Source organism: Oxyura jamaicensis, chromosome 14 (genome assembly GCF_011077185.1).
Source record: "Oxyura jamaicensis isolate SHBP4307 breed ruddy duck chromosome 14, BPBGC_Ojam_1.0, whole genome shotgun sequence".
Classification (NCBI taxonomy): domain Eukaryota; kingdom Metazoa; phylum Chordata; class Aves; order Anseriformes; family Anatidae; genus Oxyura; species Oxyura jamaicensis.
Genome location: NC_048906.1, coordinates 1,380,975 through 1,401,243, shown reverse-complemented (window position 1 = coordinate 1,401,243; position 20,269 = coordinate 1,380,975). Strand labels below are relative to the sequence as shown.

Genomic DNA, 20,269 nt, shown 5'->3' with positions numbered 1-20,269 from the left:
GGCTAGAATTAGGCAAGTACTCCAAGTACTTTTTTCACTCTACAAATAATTGTTGCAATTAGAAGCAAATTACAGACACAATCTTATATTTAAAATAGTCTGCCATCTAACAGCCATTGGATGTAATGGCAGCCTCAGCAGCTAAGGGAGACTATTTACAGCTCCATTAAAAAATAGCTAAGAGAATAAAATTGATCTGTCAAAAAAGAAATGCAAAGTCAATGATAATCTTTCCATGTGGCAGTTTAATGAAAAGATGGAAACTTTAATTGCAGCTAAGCTTGATCCAAATTACAGCCTTTGGCATTCAGCTGCGAACAGGACAGAGATGGAAAGATGTTTGTTTAGCTGACGCCAGCTGGGCTGGGCTGCCGCAGGGGCTGAACCCAGGATTTTTATACAGAAAGCACCACTTAGCAGGCCAGCCTCAGCAGGGACAGGCTCACTTGGACACAGCATGGATCCCTTCTGTCTTTTCAGTGCCATTTGCAAGTAAAAATGCCGAGCTGAAAATGTTCTTTGTGTCCTAGTCTTCATGGAGAGTGCGTAGCTGAGCTTTTTTCTTGCTTGCTGAGATTGATTGCACAGGGTTAATCCCTGGGGTCGTTCAGATACAGAAACGCCACTCTGTGCTGTGATTTCGTGTACCTCTTCTGGAACTGCGTGGCGTTCCCTGGCCTCCCTTCACGTATCAGCACGGATTTTAATTACTTCAGTTAAAAAGCATTATAAGAATAAGAACCTGAATCACTTAGGGAGAACTTCTCCAAATGTCTTCAAGCGACTTTGACAGCTGTGTGGCAGCTTTTCATTAGGTCCCCGGTCCCAGTGTGTGACCACACAACCAGGAACAGCGAGCGGGGCCTGGAGCACGGCCAGAAACTGTGACACCTCCGGCAGAGCTGGTGTGGGAGAGAAGCAGGGAGGCCAAGAAGGCAGCAGCAGAGGCTGGAGGTATCCAGGAGACAGAAGTAAAGTCTGGGAGGAGGCTAGGCTTGAAGGGTACCAAGAAGACCCAGGAGCAGTACACAGCTTGAGGAAGGAACTGGAGAGAGTCCAAAAAAGAGCTGCAGGGACTGCAGGAGGGCGAAGAAGCAGCAGTTGGAGAGAAGAAGAGAAGTAACATCAGGGAGGCCTGGTAATGAGAAGGTGGCAGTCAGCATATCCACTCCTCATCCCTTCATGGCAGAGGAGCATGCCAAGCAGATTTAGGCTCTCTCCACCAGCTCCTAAGGTTCATGAGTTTTCAGAATGTCACAGGGAGAGATGAGGCTTGCACTGTCAAAACCTCACCAAGGGAGCAGCTGGCAAGCGGGCAGAGCTGCAGGGTTTAATGGGGATACAGGGCTTCAGTTCCCCCCTTAACACAAATAGCAAAGCGTGTGTGTGCCCCCACACATGGTGGGGAGCAGCACATAGCCCTGATCTCCCCAGGACAGTGCTGCATCCCGCCCCCAGCAAAGGGAAGGGCTGTTTCAAAGGAAGGTCTCAATAAAGAGCCAGGAAACAAAGAGAATGAACTTACATTTCACTTAAATTAAATAAATTATCAAATATTCCATCTTCTAATGTAGAAATCTTGTTGTGGCTTATATCTCTGTAAAAAAGATGAAAAGGGAAGTTCAAACATTGTTCATCATACTGGTAACAACTTCCTTGCCAACACACAGGATCAACCTCTATTTCAAGCTCTGCTCAGTGACTAGCTACCCTCTGACCACCACTGGTCTCAAAAGCTACTTACATATGATAGCAAATTTTTCTGTGAGATACTATGTCACAGAATGACAATGTTTGAGGTTGGAAGTGACTTCTGGAGGTCATCTAGTCCAAAACCCTGCTCAAGCAAGGCCACCTGGAGTAAACCGCCCAGGACCATATCCAGGTGGCATTTAAGCATCTCCAATTAAGCTCAACGCCCCAAGAGTCCATGGACACACACAGCTGGGGCCCAACAGCTGAGGTTGAGCAAGAACAAGTCTGACTCGTGCAGCACAAGTGTGCGTGGTACCAGCTGAGGGGCAGCTGGTAGCGGGACGGCTGGAAGAGTGCAGCATGTACTTACAGTTTTGCCAGAGAAGTCAGGCTTCTGAACGTCTCAACATCTAAAACACTGATCTCGTTACTGGAAAGATCCCTAGAGAAAGAAAACACAGCTTTCAGCTTTTGTTCAACTTTGTGTCATTCCTCCATCACCGGAGCTTAGAAGAGCCTCGCTCCAAACTCCGTCCAGCCTGCAGACAGAACGGTTTCGGTGTGCTAGCAGGCAACCGTTCTCCCAGCCAAGGAAAACACCTCTCCCAGCCACACAGCATTTGCTGCTCACAGCTTTGTATGATGTGTATATAAAGATTAGGACTGTAATTACATGCATACCATTCCACAGCATATCTAGAGCAATTATGGACATGACTAATGTACTACTAAATTTGAGGTATCCTTCAAAAAATTATGCAAGTCTAATATATGTTCAAAGGAATAACTAAGAGTTTAGACTAAAATAGTAATTAACTTACAGAAGAAAAATTCAAAGGAACTTCAAGTCTATCTCTAATGCCAAAGAATAGGTAATTAATTACACAACTGATGCATTCAGCTTTCAATGTTTAAAGATCTTTTTTTCCCTTTTTGAAAAAGCGTACAAGAAACGAAGGAACAAAGAATATTTTCTGTTTAAAATCAGGCTAGACTTTCCCTACAAAACAAACACCGTTTAGAAAATCTTTAATCACTCTCTGTAACACTAATAGCCTTCAACTCATCCAAAGAAAAATTGTTTTTGTCCTCCTCTTCAGCTCTCTGTTTTCACCTCACGTCCTCTCTTTCAGTTTTAAAATGTCACTCAGCTAGAAGTGAAAGTTTCGCTGATTGCTCCCTGCTCGTTCCCAATAAACTTCACTCTTCGGTTTCAGATGAATCCCCGTTGGCCAAAACCTTCTTTTAGCAGCACCAAAATACTTATCCCAAGCCCTTGCAATGGTTATTCTCCTTCCAGGATTTCTGGCAGCGCTGCGGGGAGGCGGACAGGTCTGGAGGCGCTGCCCAGCCCCCTGCAGCTGTAGGCATCAACAGAGACGTCCTCCGACCCCGCTCCCTGCTCACCTTTATCCCGAGCACCTCTTGTAACTTCTCACTGTCTCACCTCTTATTGTTACCCCCTCACGGATTAATTCTTGTATTTGGTATTTAAACTTAATTTATCTGAATGAAGAGAATTACGCCAAATTGGCAGACGAACTACTTATGATTCCAGGAAACTATGGGGATAAGTAACAAGGATGGATGTCTCTTTAAAAGGTTTGAGTTTATTTTTCCCAATTTTGCTGTCCAGGAGTTCCCTGCCAAGCTGAGAGTGGATTCAGAAGAGTTCACCAGCAACACCACTAAAGAAGGCCAAGAAATGTGCAAAATAAAAGATCAACAAATACACTTAAAAAAAATATGCTAGCAAATGTGTCAGGCAGCCAGGCAGCCGACGGCAGGAGGGCCACGCCAGCAGGACTGCGCTGCAGAAGCACGGTGTACCTGTCAGGTAAGCAAGGGCTGAGCTTTAACAGCAAGAGCATTTCTCTGCTCCTCTGAGAAACTTGAAAATAATCCAGTTAATTTTTAGGCAGCACCTCGAGCCCCAGGCAGAAGGAAACGGTGTTCCAGCTCCGACATCTCTCGTGCCCTGGCTTTTGTGCTCCTTGCCCAGACAAGAGAAACCTCCAGAACAAACCATCCTGCTGTTACAAAACCGGGGCTTTGGCGTCTCAAAGAGACCCTTCACAACTCCGGCTGGCTGCACGGAGAGCGTGCACAGGGCACGTGGAGCCGCTGTTCCCCGGCCGCCCCCCGCCTGTCACAGCACCAGTGGCAGGGTTGGGGGCTCCCAGCACTGCTGCTGGGCCCTGCCGACGGCTGCTCCAGGGCACGCCAGGGCTGTGTGTCCGATGGCGCTGGGGACCATGCGGTGTCCTGGGATGCCAGCACCAAGCCCGGCTGCTGCCCCGGCAGCTCCCCGAGCTCCCCCTCCATCCTCTCCAGCAGGCGTGGAGGGGTCGGTCGTGAGCCTTCCCAAGCCCTTTACACACATCCCTTCTCATTTCGAACTCCAGGAAGGCGACCAGCCCCGAGCTAAGGCCCCAGGACCTCAGTGAGCTTCCATCCTGCCTGGGGGTGCCACCACGCTGCCCCTGCTGCAGGAGGAGCATCCAGGCAGGGCTGCTGACACCCGCTCCGGCAAACAGGGAAGATGCGAGCAGGGGAGCAGAGCAGCTCCCAGCTCAGCACTGCGTTTACACGGCTCACGGACTGACACTAGATGTCACTGCGCACTGAGCAGCGCAGAGGGGAAGAGCTCCTGCACCGTTAGGTACAGACCGAAGCCTAATTCCTTTGCTATTTCCTACCCTCGCCATCACGGTTTGATGAGGAACCAGTATAAGGCCTCCCAGCTTTCTACCTCCCCAGAGCTCCCTGGTGAGGAGCCCGGACGGGGAGCAGAGCCCCGCTGGTGGCCTCGGGGGAGAGGCCGGGAGCGGTGGCGGTGCCAGCGCCTGCCACCTCCGGCCGCCTGGCTCAGCTCGGCTCCCACTGCTCCCCCCCAGACTTGTATGGAAAATAATATCATGCCTTCCTGGCATGGGAACGATGGCTGTGAACCAAAGTAGGTTGCAGAAAAAATAAATTAAAAAAAAAGGCAGGAAAGAACTACCGACCAATAAAACCCCCGGCACAGGCTGCGGGACGGAGCCCAGCCTCTCGGTGCCACGAACTGCCACGACTGTGTTTTCCCAGCCCACTGCCAGGCTGGAGGAAATTCGGAGCAGGTTCAAGGCAGAGCTGAAGCCAGCAGAAAACAAAGCTCTCCATTGAAATGCGCCGCACATGGAGACTGCCGCTCTCCCCCACGAGAAGAAAGAAAAACTTGGGTCAGTTGTGCCGGGGGTGGCAATGAGAACACGCTGTGGTGCCTGGAGAGAGGGCAGCTGAGGGCCAGCCACAGCTCCTTGATCCCACCTCAGTTTCCACACCTGCAAAGCGGAGCCCTGTGCTGCCAGAGGAGGCAGGGAGAGCTTGGCCCACTCCTCTGCAGAGCTTGGGAGAGGCACCAAAAGCCACCGATGGCTTCGGTCCAGAACGAGAACTGTGTGAAGGATGCCCTGTGGGGAGAGCTCTGTATGCAGCTCCCCAAACACCCCAGAAAATGCAGACACATTTAACTTCCACGGCGAGCAAAGTTCTGAGAAAACTTCTGGAAGTAGAAGTGGTCATGTGGGGAAGGCGAAGCCGCGGAGACGCGAACATTTGGTAACGAGGGCGTCTGCCTGAACCTTGGGAGCCTGGAGCTCCATCCCAGCTCTGCTACCAATTCCTGCGCGAGCCTGGGTGAGCCCCTGAACCTCTCTGGAGCCGCGTGTGCCACAGGGAGAGCGGCAGGGCTAGCGGCAGGGCTAGCGTCAGCCCATCCCACGGATGGAGCATGAGCAAACATCAGCCACAGACACCACCACGAACATCCCCTGGATGGGGCCCATCACTTCTGGGGGTACAAATCACACACAGCCCTGGCGTGCCCTGGAGCAGCCGTCGGCAGGGCCCAGCAGCAGTGCTGGGAGCCCCCAACCCGGCCACTGGTGCTGTGACAGGCGGGGGGCGGCCGGGGAACAGCGGCTCCACGTCCCTGCGGCAGCCCCGGGCAGCCAGGGTGTTTATTTCTGCAGCGCTGCGGTGGACGGGCTTTTTTTGGTGCACTGCTGTTTTTTTTTTTTTTCTTAATTCCACAGAACATATAATGTCGAGCAGAGTATAGCACGCCTCCGCCTGCCAAGCCTGATGTCATGCTCTCATTATGTCATTTGTGGGCCCGCTCACTTCACAAAAAAAAAGGGAGGGAAGGGAAGGGAAGGGGGGCAGTGCTGGCTTGTGCCTTCCCCAGCCCTTTTGGTGTGTGGAGCCCCGCCAGAACAGTAATGGGAAAAGCATCCGCAGACAGGGAGAAGCGTCTGTGCAGAGAGGAGCCTGCGTGCAGGCTGGGGGAGAGCTGCAGCGACTCATTAGCAGAAGAGCTCCAGGCCTGTAAGCCGCAGCAGAGCGGACTGCTGGAGGCAGTGGAGCTCCAGAGGTGCCAGGGAAAGGAGGCCGCGTGGGCACATTCCTGTTTCCACCCAGAGCCTGCACAGGAGCCTCTGCAGTGGCTATGAAGGGTCTCGCTGTGGAGCAGGAGGGATAAAGCATTCTGCCTCCAGCACACCGGGTGTCCATGCACCCCATCTTGTAATCACAGCAAAAGCTTTGCTATCTCCCAGCCCATCTTCCCAAGCTGGCCTGGCACTGCAGGATGCACGAGGTGAGTAAACGAAGCCTCTGCAGCATCCTCTGGGGAGGATCACTTTCTCCCCGTGGATGTGCAAGGCTGAGCAATCCCCAGCAGCCTCCCTCCACCAGCCAGGCTTCCCTGATCCAGAACAGCCCCCACAGAAAGGGGTTTGCCTCGTGTTTGTGTGACTGAAGTGAAAGTCATGGGATGGGGCTGGGCCCCATTTTGGTCCAAAGACAGTTTTTTAGCAGCCGGAGCAGCTACACAGACAGCAGAGCAGCTGTGCCCATGGCATCCAACAGCCGGTGCTGCCTAACACCTTCCTCAGCCAGCCTGGGCTCTGCAAGGGCCCTCGCAACAAGTCCCATCACCTGCACGCTTTACGAGACCCACTGCTTCCTTTGGTTTGTTTAAACCGGAGAGAGATACCACTCCATGGGACACTGCCCTATTTTCAGCACTGTGAACACCAAACCATCGTTCTTATTTAACTTCTCGGCCCCACTCCCGATTCCAGAGGCCTTTCCTGGCCTGCCTCTGTCCCACTTTCCCCAGCACAACTGCCAGGGGAAGGAGCTCCCCTTTCTGCCCTCGGCACACCGCACAAACCTCACCCAACACCCACCCGGGGGCACCTCCACGACACGACGGGTGCCCAGGCTCGAGCGCACGGCACAGAGGCAGGAGAGGCACTGGCTGGTGGCAGCAGCGAGCCCCGGCCCTGGGCACATCACAGGTGGCATCAGGGCACCTCTGCTCCCATTTCTAACCCCTCTTTGGGTCACGCTCCCTGCCGAGAGCCAGGCTGCACCGTTCACACCTTGCAGAGGGGAGACAAGTGACAGGGGACACACAAGGTGGCTTGTGAGCCACCACAGCCCTGCTCCCTGAGCCCTCGGCCAGCTGCCAGAACAGCCCATCCCAGAGGTAGCCCACAAGCCAAAACGCTGTCCTGGGTGTCACCATGGCAAGTGCTCTTCTGTCCCCAGGACCGACAGGCAGCACAGTGCCCCATGCAGCAGCGCTGTGCTGACACCTCCTGATGTACGTAATAGACTTTCCAGAAAAGCGGAGGAAAAACCCTATGTGTTTTCACATGCTCGAGCCAGGAAAATTATAGGTTTTTGCTGATCTGATTCCTTTTTTTTTCTTCATTTTTGGCTTGCACCTCTCCTAGGAAGCACAGTAGGAGCAGCAGCACTTTGTGCGCAGAGCGAGGAACAGAGATCGATGCCACAGTGGCGAAGGAGATGCGAAAAAGCACAGGGTCGCTAGTGCAGAGCGGGGTGCCTGGGGGGACCTGCAGTCCTGCTCGAGGTGCAGTCCCGAGCGGGGAGCAGCGCGCTGGGGCTGGCAGCCAGGGGAGCACCCTCAGCTCCCGAGGCCGTCACAGCACGATGACAATTTATTTGCTCATTTTAAATTTATGAGTTTCAAATGCTGGCCCGAGCATCAGCTCTCTCCAAGGAATTTGCCCCAAAAGATGTTTTCACAAATATTCATCTGAAAAATAAATGTTTTTCTTCCTACAGCAAAATCCAGGCTGTTGATAAGGACACGGCAGGCTGGGACACGGGCGTTTCTGCCATGTCCGTACGCGCTGTGCTCTCCTGGGAGAGCTGCACAGCGCTCTCACACGTGCCCTTGCAAGGCAGATGTGCCCAGAGAGGGCCGGGTTTGGCTTGCGGAGCCCCAGGTGATGCCCAGCTCTGCCACGGGCTTGGGGCAGGACCAGGAGCTCCTGCTGCCCCTCTGAGCTCCCTCCCCTCGCAGCCTGCACGGGCCTCTCCCAGAGCCCCAGAGGAGCAGACACGTGGATCTGGAGTAGATCCCACCCGTCCTGCTCTGGGCACGGGTTCCTGGAGATCCCGCAGAGGCAGGTGATGTGCAGGGTGCCCAGAACGCTCCCCATGGCTCTTGGCACAGCTCAGGGTGGAGTTGGGCACTGGCTGTCCAGGTTCCTTTTGGCAGCCAAAAAAAAGGGGCTGGGAGAGCGTGTGCTTCCAGCAGCACGGGAGGAGACTGCTCTGAGCCCCTGCAGGGCAGCTCCCAGGTACTGCCACCCCGCTCCGTCCCGCTCCCCCCGGCCAGGAGGGCTGGGTGGGGGCTTTTCAGAGAGCCTCCCAGGAACCGGAGCGCTGCTGTCTGCACAGGGACCCGCAGAACAGCTCGCTTTACAGGCTATTTTTAGGCTGTGACTGACTTCATCTCCTCGTTCCCAACATTTAAACAATGGAGCTGAGAGTGAGGGGGGCACCGAGGGCCTCCTGCGCTTGTGGGGGTCAGCAGGAGCTCCCACCAGCACCACAGTGGGACAAGGGGCTGGCTACAGCTCAGGACGGTCACTGCCACGAGAGGCTTTCCAAGGCAGCTCCACCTTCCGAGCCACCGGTGCCCAGAGCTGGCACTGGAAGTGGTGCTCCCATTGCCAAGGGGTGAGCTAAGGTGGCACAAAACAGGGCTCGAGACGTCACGGCAGGAAGCACCCAGCCCTGCTCTGCCTCCGACATCACACCAAAGACCGGAACAGAGAAAACTGTGTTTGAGAAACCAGCAACCCAAATATTTAAATAAAGTTAATGTCCATAATTAGCGCTGCACATAAACAAGCTGTCTGCAGTTTCATCCAGCTAAATGTCAGCCCTACAAATATATGTTTGTTTCATGGAAAGTTTGCGAAGAAACCAAAGATCCATCAAAACAAAGCATCTTCCCAGCACACATGGCAGAGCTCAAGGAGACAATGTCAGAAGCCCGCAGCCCAAGCCCAGCCGCCTTCCAAGCAGACACACACTTCTTCCCCGAAAAAGCCCCACGGGAGCCCCCGCGTTCGGTGGCATCGCAGGCTGACACCCTGCTCCCGGACCCGAGCACACAACCAGGAGGAGAACAAAGCAGCACGACGGGGCCTGATGGGGGTTCTCGAGGGACTCACAAGGGATTTGGTGGTAACATCACCTACCAGCCAAAATCGCCTATGCATGCTAGACAAAATGGACAATCTGGACCCAAAACACTGGGAAACAGGGCAAGACTCGGGGCTGAAAGCTGCTGAGGGACGAGGGTCCCCGCTGCTCCCTCATGGCTGTGTGAGCAGCCTGGGCTACACATAACTCCCGCTTTGGACCTGCAACCACCAGAGCAGCACAAAACACAAGGGGGAAGCAGACCTAACATCAAGGTTCTGGGGCAATCTCCTCAGCAGCCACTGCCAAAGGGAGTGCCAGGCAGCCAGGGCCTGCTCCAAAGTGCCCCTGGCCCAAACCTCCTGCAGGGCATGGGGCAGCAGCTGCCTGGCGTGCCACCGTCCCTTGTGCCACCATCCCATGTGTCACCATCCTGTGTGCCACCATCCCTTGTGTCACCACCTGGTGTGCCACCATCCCCTATGCCACCATCCCACGTGTCACCACCCTGCATGCAACTGCCCCCCCCGGTGCAGACCTGCTGCCACCCTGCACGGTGTGCGAGCAGATCCGGCTCTTCCACTGCCGGGAACGCTGGCCCAGTCTCCAGATCTCTGCAGTCACTTCCCACGGGTGCTAACGCTCCCTGGAACGCTTTCCCTTTTGTAGCTGACACTACCAATTTGTTTGACCTTTAGCTAACAGCAATCTGTGACAGACGAGCAAGTTTCCCAAGTCCCCGGGTGGCTGCTGAAGAAAAACATTTCTGTGTATATTTTAACTGTGTCTGTCAAATGATTTTCACCTCCGATGTGTTTTACCAACACCGTTTCTTCACGTCTAGGAGGTTCCCTGCTCCGGGCTCTCAGCAGCACCCTTCGGCTGTGAGTGCAGGCTGCCAGCTGCAGGCAGCAGGGATGGGGTAGGAGGCACAGCCCGGGCACACGCAGCCCGGCCCGGGCCTGGCAGAGCTGTAAGATCAACCTTCAGCAACATCCTGCGGCACTGCCTGAGCTGGGAGGGTGCTGAGCCCCTCACTTATTTTCTTCTTCTTCTCCAGAGAGAAAACTCTGGGATTTGGGGTGGTCACGTTAGCACTCGCTGTGTTTAAAAATAGCACAGTGTAAATGGTGCTGCTCTGCAAAAACAATGCTGAGCACAACCACAGCGCTCACAGCCCGCTGCCTGCAACAGACAACCACAGAGCCGGGGAGCCTGACGAGCAGCAAAGTGCAGCGTGCTCGGGACCGGAGACCTGGCCAAACCACGGCTGCAGCACAGTCCGGTCGGTGTTTTCCTTGCGCTCCCGATGCTATCTCTGCTTTCTGTGGTCTCGTAAGAGAGGGACAGGCTCTCCAGATGTTCTGGAGCCCTGGGACCTACCCAGTGCATGAGCCAGCTTGGGGAAACACGGGGATGGGAGACAAAGCTACCAACCCTTCCCTTCTGGCAGCCTGCTTCTAGCGCAGAGCAGTCACCTAGCACCGGCCCTCTGGTGCAGTGAACAAAAGGCTCCTGCTGCCTCTCCATACACAGTCCTTCAGACGTGCTCGTGGCTGAATTTTTTAGCACATCACTACCTTCAGGTGGTGAGGACACCAGGAAACACAGCCCCTCTACTCCACAGCTCCGGGCTTACACCTCCCTTGGTGGCAGCGCCCTCCGTCACGCACCCAACGAGCACCCCCCCCCGCCAGGCCTTGGCACCCAGGAGAAAATCCCATCCCGCACACCAGGACGTGGTGCCCCTCGCTCCCAGATGCATGCTCTGACAGCTGGCAGCATCCTTGCTCTGTTTTCGGAGCCGCAGCAGAGCTCCGTTTCTTGTTGTCCGCCAGCCTGTGGACAAACCTGCTACAGAGGCAGTCGGCAATCAGGCTGAGACCTCGCTGCAACCCAGCTCGTCAGGATGACTCCTTTTCTTCTTACGTTCCAAAGCCAATATTTAATCCCTTTAATATATGTCATGCTGATTTTTTTCTTTCCAGTTCCTGACAAATGAATGCTGCATTGAGTCAAATACCTACAGAAGTCATATGTGTATTACATCAACATCATCATCTTCATCTGCTCCAGCTGTAAACTTACTCAAAAGGCAGACGTTCACGAGATCTATTTTCCATAAGTGAATTTTCCATGTTGATTGCCACTAATTACACTATCCCCTTAAAGTTTTAGCTTATGTCCATGCTGTGCACTGTATTGCTTTGCCTCGGGCTAGAAGACCAGGACAGCAGCCTAACAAACACTTGCACCATCCCATTTACCTTCTGTTAACACTGGCACCGTGTTCATATTGCTCCAGTCCTTGGGAATTTCCCTACTGCCCCCAAATTCCCTAGAAGTGAACATTAATAGCCCATAGGGCTCCTCAGCCAGATCTTTTAAAATTCTTGGATGCAAAATATCTGAACTTGCTAGTTTAAGAAGGTCTAACATTAATAGCAGCTGTTTAACATCCTCTTCAGTTACTGTTGGAGTGGAAAGTATTTCATCATCCTCATATGATACAAATACATCATCTGGCTTCTTTCCAAATAGAAAACAAATATTTACTGAACAGTCCTGCCTTTTCTGTATTTTCATTGATAATTTGACCATGACTGTCTACTAACAGGCCGGTATCACTTAATTTCTTTAGTTCCCAATATACTCGAGCAACTCCTTACTGTTCCCAACTTTGTTGGCCGCAGATTTTTCCTTTTATTCTTTTGCTTATCAGTGCTTGATGTGCTTGACCCCTCAGTCCACACTTGTTGCTATCAACATTTCTCCTGTATGCTTTTTTCCATAACTGCTATCATTTATTCTCCCGGCTCCACTTAGTTTTTATGGAGGGTATCAAGCACAGGTAGGATGTACATTGATAAACAGAGAGGTGCACGTCAGGATCAAGGCAGACCCCATTACCAAAATCTACCCAACGCCCCAAATTAGGTTCTCTCTAGGGAAGCTATGGGCCCCAAATGACCTCACGGTGCTAGAGGCAGGGTTTTGAACAACGCAGCTCAGCGCAGCTCAGCACAGCCCAGAGACGCCACGTGGAGCTGCAGAAAAATAGCACCTGTCCCCGGCAGACTGGATTTCCTGACCTGCAGACAGGAGAAGAGCTGTGCAGGGGGCGCAGAGCCAGGGGAGCAGTCGGTGTGGGGCCGAGGGAGGACTGCAGGGAACCTCCAGCACCCCCATGTCCCCGGGCAGCCCTGCTCCAGGCACCCCCACCACCCCTCGAGGAGCGCCGAGGGCCTGATGCCCCCAGCACCAGTGCGACCAGTAAGGCCGATACTGCAAATGACACAAGTGAAAGAATGAAAGATCTCCCGGATTCTCCTATAAAAGCAGGAGCAGCCCCAGAAGATATTCTTTGGGGATGACTACAGTCTTAGTTGGAAGTCCCAAAAGCTTCCACTGGCTTCCTTTTGCCAGTGGCTGCTCCACAGAGGTGGGATTTCGGCATTCCCCACACTCCACGCAAACTTTTTTTGTCCAATTAAATTCCAACTCTCCATTTTCTCTAACTCTGGCACCTCTCTCCTTTGTCCTTGGCAGCAAAGCCCTTGGATACCTGCAGGCCGTTAGCACCCAATACACCCAAGTTTTCATAGCCCTTTCGATCCACCTCCAGCAAAAAGCACCACGTGGCACCGAGCGAGAGCCAAGCTGCACGAACACCAAGCACAGCTCCCGCAGGCAGCGGGACCGCTCTGCCCCCAGCACGTGTCCCCGCAGCCCAGACCCAAGCCTCTGCAGCTCCAGCTGAGCTTTGGGGCTTTGGCCATCAGCGGGGCTCAGAGCGACACTCCCGGCCCGGGTACGGCACCACGGGGCTGTGTGTGTGTGTGTTTGTTTGTGATTTTGTGAATAGGGCTGCTTAGCACGTTGAGTCCTCCCCGTGGGGATGATGTGTTACAGCGGATTGGCTCCCTATTCCCCGAAGGAAACATCTGCACATTCCAGACACATTTTGTAACGGGAGTGAAACCCATCCTTGAAGTGAAATTTTACAGCCTCCACCGCGCAAAATAACGATCGCTGGCAAGAAGCAGTGGAAAAGTAATGTTTAAAATATTATTACAGGGAAGCGGCTGCCAGAGCCTCAAATTAATCACTTGAATGTGTCTTTGGAGCAGAGCGGTGCGTTATGTAACGCTCGGCCACCTCCACCCGCTCCCGGCCCCGCTCCCGCACCCAGGGACCCCGGCGGCCGTCGCAGGGCACCCACGCGCTGCAACCCGGCCACCCGCAGGAGCACTGCCTCCCCATGAGGTCCCTTCCACTGATCTGGGCTAGGTCTCAGCCATCCGCTCTTCCAGGTACCCCCTTTCTTCAAGGAACACCCTGCAGAGACGACCAGTAGGGCTGTTTCTGATGGTCGCCTCTGAAAAGCAGCGCTTGCCACAGCTCTCCACGGCAAAATGAACTTCGGAGGAGCTGGAGGGAGGCTCGGCTGCTCCCCACCACGTGCCGGCAGAGGAATGGTCCTGATCCGGGAGTGGAGCTGTCTCCAAGCTAGTGCTTTTTAAGATGGCCAGGGCAGCTGGTTATATACGTGCTTCGGGCACTGGTTTGCAGCAAGCCTGGACTGCTCACTGTAGCCCTAAGCCAGGTGAAGGAACGGGGCAGTTATCTGTGCAGTGTCCTCTCCCTCACCCAGGCAGTGCAACGATCCGTAACTAACTCGAACAAAATATGATAAAAATGCAACCGACATTCAAAAAAAAAAAAGAAAAGGCATCTAAATGAAAGCAGGAGCACAAACAGCAGTGGATGCAGACACATCTACGGGGGAGGAAGAAACTAAACGTTTGGCAGTCTGTACCAACAGCAGGAAAAGAAGTGACATGAGTACGGTGAGGGAAACGAGTCCTGTGCTACAGCAATCGGAGAAAAAAGACTTTAAGTCCTCAGGAAGTGATATTCTCTAAGCAGAAACAAGGGCAAAGCTCTGCGCTTCCGCAGGCTGAAGCTATGCTGGCAGGGACACCAGACCAGCACGAGGCGTGGGGCAGGCACCAGGATGATTCCAGGTGGCCCCAAGAAATGCCCGATGCTGCTGGGCTGCTGTGACCGGGGCCCAGCTGGAGCCCCACTGGGGGGATGCTGAGCCTGGCAGAAGATTTTGGCTCTGCAGATGACAGCTCCTGAAACCCTCATCTCCTCCCTGTGCTTCAGGCTGGGCACCCAGCACTGGGGGGACTTCTGAAACGCTGGCCAAGGGTTCGGGTTTCTCCTACACCCGAGTGCGGCTGCAGTGTCCAGCAACATCATCTATGGCAGTTCCTAAAGCACACCTCCTTCCCTGTCCCGGTTCACTTCCACAATCCCTGGATTCTTGGTAGTTAAAATATTCTGGGTCTTAGATAGACAGACAGATACATACATACACAGACACAGAGACAGACAAACAGATAGATATTTTGCCCCCAGAGGGATTTTCTTATTCAAATCCATTTCATCAACTACAGAAACAAACGAATCCGAGACTGTTGTTTAAATGGCTAAATATGTGCTTCACTGAAAGGTCCAGGCAGGAGTTCTGCAGGAGTTGCTGTGTCTATTTGTTAAATAAAACACATCTGGAGAAACTGTCCAAACGTGCAGCTAACATTCTGGTCTGCAGGGCAAATAACAGAGACTTAGAATCAACTCTAGAGGTTTTATCTATTTAAAGGGGAAAAAGAAAAAAAAAAAAAAAAAAACTAATTAAGCACCCTAAAGCAAATGGAAGCGTGCACCCCGAGCAGCAGCAGCGTGCCTGGTGGCACCTCGGGGTCTCCCTGTGACTCCCTGTGTCACGGCTCCTGCTGAAGCTTGAGATAACGGCATTGCCATGCCGGGGAGAAAGGGCTTCCGACCTCCTGCTTCGCTGTAAACATCTCACGCACAAGGGCATGGCAATTCAAAGTCTGCCCCACGAATCCCTAGTGGAACACAAACACCCAAGGAATTCATTAAACAGCAGCTTTGCTTGCTGTTATGTGCCATAAATCACGGGGCATGATAAAGACCCAAAGCCAGTCTGCTCTGCAACTGCGCAGACAGACAGAAAGACGGACAGAAAGAAGGAGAGGAGGGAAATGGTTTACAGAACGCCCAAGGACGGGCCTTTCCTTAATCCGCGTGTTCCGGTGCTGTTACAGATACGAGCTCTCCCTGTATTTTTTCAAATGTGGTTGTTTGGATTGGAGAGCTCTGTTCTGAATGTTTCTGGAATCTGTTCGCTATAGGTCCTCACACATCTTCCTTCTGAAAACAAAAAGCAATTAGAACCCAACATAGATCCACTGGTTCCAGGACAGAATGGATTTGCATGTTTCTGGCGCTATTAATGCGTGTGGTTGGGTTGCTTCCTTTTAGCATTAGGAAGTCTTCTGTGATGTAGTCAGAATACTTTGATTCCAGAAAACACCCATGTTCAGAGGCCCCAAAGGCACAAAGGGAACCGAGCAGCTTGCTTGGGCCTCGGCAGGGCCCTGAGGCACAGCTGCCCCCTCTAGAAGGTCTTGCAGACAGGCGTGGGACACAGAAATGGATTTGTTTGGAAGAGCTGGCAGTTCGTGTGCTGCTCCAACAGGAGGGGACACGGCCTGTCCCTAGAACTGCCTCCACTGCTGGGGCTGGTGAGCGAGGGCTGAGGAGCCCCTGCCGCTCTCCTCATCCTTGGTTCTTGGTTTAGGCACAGGCGCAGAGGCTCGAGGAGCTCCTCAGGTGCTCAGGTCGGGCCCATCACCCAGAAGCAAGCTGAGGTTTGTGCTGGTCGCTGGCCGTACTTTGTGCTTCTTCAGCGAGCAGCCAGGCTCAGTGGAGGTCCTCATCAGGTTGGATGGTGTGCCAGACCCAGCTGCCCCAATACACATCGCTGGCTCTTTGCTGGACCACCAAGACCAGGATTCTGCTCAGCGTCCTCCTCTGAACCCATCCTGCTTTCTGCACTCTGCACCAGCACCAGCCAGACACGGGGTTTTCATCACGCCTCCCTTATCAGAGGAGATGGACTTCTCCCTGCCCAGCCCATCAAAACACTACAATTACAGGGAATTTTAGGACAAGACTTGTCAAGAAGTGATGGGCTGATTTCAGCCTCGATGTCAACAGATGTAGCCAGGGATCCACTCGTTTCCATGCGCTGTGCAATTTCTCAGCATGCAAAGGGCGCAGATGGCACAGCGACACGATAGCAGTGCCACAGCTCAACGATCTGGGCCTCACGCTGCAGAAAGGAAACGTTTGGATCTCACGGGTTAAACAGGAGTTGCGCATCTAACTCCCTACCCCTTCCTTGGAAAATTTAAACTCTGGATAGGAGAGAGCCAGGACTTTTAACACGATCTGCCTGTGAAGAATAGCTGTCCGCACTTCTGCCAAACATTAACGGCTGATAAATCCACTGCGCGGCATATCTGGGGGTATGGGGTGGAGACCAAAGAACAGATCCCTGGAAAGAGCTCTGGAAGAACGCTCCAGGCCAGTCATCAGCTTATCCTGGAAAGATGCAGCTGACCTCAAGACAACTTGCTCTCGCACCGCTCCCCTCAGCTCAACTCTCCCCCACAACACGGACTGGCCTCCACCTGCCCAGAGCAAAGAAACCGATTCACCTCCGACCTCTGGCTCAGCCAAAGGCCCTTTGGGCTCGCCTCCGCTGGCTTTGACAAAGCTTCTGTGCTGCTTTACTGCAAGACCTCCAGCAACTGCAACCTCTTCCTACCACCTGCTGCCCAGAAGGGCTCGTGCTGCGCTCCCAGGGCCGACGGGCTGGGGCTGCGTCCCAAAGCCAGCAGCTGCTGAGAGCACAAGGTGCACTCTGCCTGGGGAGAGCTTCCGTGCTTCCTTGGGGAAAGGCACAGCAGGCCCCGATCCTTCACCATGCCCATCCCCTGTCCTGGCACACACATTATCCACTCCTGTACCCAAGTCCGAAGTGCTCTCAAGTGAAGAACACCGTCTCTGGAGCATCTGCTCCAACGCAGCCCAAGCAGAAACAGGAGGAAATCAGAGCTCCAACAGACAGCAGGAAAGGGGCTCCGAGGTCCAGGTCTGCATCCCAACCACAGCCCACACAACCAGCCCGCAGCAGGGAGCCCCTCACTGCCGGAGCACCCCTCGATGGCAGGGGTGCTGCAGGGCCACCAGCCCCCCAGGCAGCGCTTGCACCAGGGCGTGCTGCGAGGGGGCTTCCAGTTACGAGGCACAGCCCTGTTCTCAGCAGGTGCCTGTCTCTGCAGTCTGCTCTGCTGATCAGCTCTGGAAAAGGGATGGACGTCTGTCCCTCGGATCAACCACTCAACGGAGACTGTTAGCCTGATTTTGTTGTGAGAGAATCACAGAGAGGATAATTCCATTCACTTCAGACTTCAGGTCATGTTTGCGGTCTCTTAGAGGGAGGATCACTACCGTGCCTGTTCCTTTCTCCCACAAGACTGACGCCTATAACCTTTTTTTTAAATCATCATTATGTGGAATAAACTGTCTAGGGAAAAAAAAATGGCCTTGCAACTCCGCTAATCTTCCTAATGATTTAATACCTGCAAATACTGCTGGGAGGTATTCCTTTCCTGATCGCATTAAAAGCTGTCATATTAAACGTCTCACCACACTTCAGCATCCTACTGTGGATTTTTTTTTTATTATTAAACAAAGCCAATTTCTCTGGAGACCGACTAGGGGTTTATGCTCCCCACCAGCTCCCCTGATCTTTAAAGACTTCTAAATGCCTGCCTGGGGGATTCCAATAAGTCCTGGCACAGTTCCTCCAAATAGTAGCAAAGCTAAACAGGGTATGGCTGTTATTGTAGAGATCACTCACTGCCAGCACAAATACACAGACCGGACCATTCAACCTTTTACAGCGGGAAAGTCACGGACAGTTGATGATTCACAATCAGCATTTTTTCTTCGACTACAGCCAGCCTTTTTCTTTAATTACTCTTTCTTTCTGGCAAGCATCCCTTCCCTACAGTTTTTACGATGCTTTTTGCCCCGATTTCTTAATCATACCAGCAAGAGCAGGCAGGGGACATCCCAGAGCCCACAGCCGCGTTTCTGTATTTGCCCAGCGCGCCGCGTGCCTGAGCCCTGGTGAGAGGTGCAGGCAGAGCCTGCTGCGGTTCAGCTAGCCGGGGTTATCATCCCCCCATGTACAAGGCCAGAACAAGGCCCGTGAAGCACTGCTGTCCCCCTCCAGACCTCAGGAGAAGGCTGAAGTGGTTTCATGGCCCGTGTTTGTGCTGGCCCTGTGCCCAGGGGTGAAGCTCACCGGTGGGAGCCTTTTCTATGTACTCTTATTTTTTGCTTTTCATATGCAAAGCCAAGAGACATTTCTTCCCCAGGTCAGTGCCTACAAGCACAACCACCTGTAAATCAGTTTAAGGATCGTCTGTTCCCCACCAAGCACTTGCTAGGACAGAGCAGGGCTCGGGGTGCCCCCCGCTGCTGCCCACCAAAGCAGCCCGCAGAGTCCTTGCTTTCAGAATCCTTCCTTCATTATTCAGCTTCAGTCTTCCTCAGTTCAGTTTTTTCCAGAGTTCCCAGACACTGGTCCTCTGACAATTCACCTTGAGCAGGCGTTTGTGCTAACATGCACAGCCAGTGCCCATCACACGCTGGTCAGAGCACCCACCGAGAAGGAAGGGGCTATCAGAGAGCCAGCAGGTGTTGGGCAGGTCAAGGAAAAAAGAAGGCACATCCCTTCCCCCCCCCCCCCCCTTTTTTTTTTTTTTTTTTACTGTAAGCAAACTGAGTTTGTTGTTGCTGTTTCATTTTTTGTTGAGTACAACGAAACCAAAGCAACTGTCCTCTCTGGCACAGTGCTGCCCAAAATGAAACGCTGACAGCGCTGCCTGAGGAGCCTCTGGGGAGCCTGGTGCTTCGCTTCAGGACAACTGTCTTGGACTGTGTCTCAACTTAATGATTACATTAAAAATGACCCTACCCTACTTTTATAAGCTGAAGATTTAAAAAAAAAAAAAAAAAAAAAAACATGAGGGTGATTGTGTAAGAGAGTGTTACTGGTAAATACAAACTGCCAGTAAATGTGCTTTGTTTAAAATGGAACGAAGAGCATGAATCCAAGCAATACCAAGCCCCCAAGGTGCTAAGGACAGGGGCCCTGCACAAGCGGAGGCGTGAGCCCATGGTCCTGTGCTGTGTGCTGGGCTAAGAGGGTGCCAGCACGTCCTGCTAGCACCAGCGGCTGCCCCTGCCCTACGTGCTGCGGAGACTGGACGGTTACCAAGAGCAGGCTTGGCACAGCAGGACATGTAAATTCAGTCTGATCCCTTCTTAGGCTCCATACGGAGACTCCAGAGGGTTTCGGTAAACATCCTTGGTAATCTTTGGACACCGCAGCAATGTCAAGAAGTATTACATTCATAAATCAGACCTTACATCAGCTCTGCTGGCAGAAAGAACATTCGCCCAGTTCTCAAGGCGCACGGAGCCTCAGACGGCATCATCATTTCTCAGGATTTATGGTAGACACTGAGTTAAGCTGCATCTTTGGTCTTATGTTAAATCACCTCCTTGCCAAGGCTAAAAATTGCTCCATGGTGTAATCACAAACCGAGGCAGAAGAGTGAAATAACAAATTTCATTCCCATATAATAATAACAAGTTACGTTTCCATAGCACCTCTCTGCCTCTCGGATCCAAAAGGACATTACCAACTTAACTCCCTGAAACCCGCTGTGTGCACAGGGATTATGTCATGCGCCGCTGAAACACAGCCGCTGCTATTTCTTGCTGCAATCCAGCACTGAAGCAGAGCCTCAGATGGAAAGAAAAACCACCAGTGCCTTGGGAAAGGGATGCCACGGAGCAAGCCCTGAAACCTCTACCATCCTGCTGACGCGCCCCTGATCCTCAGCCTGCTGTCTGCACACCTGCCGGGGAGTGCTGCTTTCTGCTCCCAGTTCCAGGCGCAGCTCCCTGGGATGATGAGAAATGCCCCCCCTGCAGCAGCAGCCAGCAGGGCAGCACCTCTGTGCCGTCCCCCCTCTGGACAGGGCTGTGCACCCCGACAGACAGACGGATGGACAGACTGCCAGGTGCCTTGCGTCTG

At 53.1% G+C, this 20,269-nt stretch overlaps 1 protein-coding gene across 5 annotated transcripts in view; it reads right to left on the bottom strand.

Moving 5' to 3' along the window:
* PKD1 (polycystin 1, transient receptor potential channel interacting) overlaps window positions 1-20,269 on the bottom strand; it is a 96,904-nt gene that overhangs the window by 48,132 nt on the left and 28,503 nt on the right. For all 5 annotated transcript variants that reach the window (XM_035340054.1, XM_035340057.1, XM_035340052.1 and 2 more), the window contains 2 exons: window positions 2,066-2,137; window positions 1,526-1,597 (listed from right to left, as the gene is read on the bottom strand). In XM_035340054.1, coding sequence (XP_035195945.1) covers window positions 1,526-1,597; window positions 2,066-2,137 — 144 coding nt within the window. The remainder of the gene's footprint in view (window positions 1-1,525; window positions 1,598-2,065; window positions 2,138-20,269) is intronic.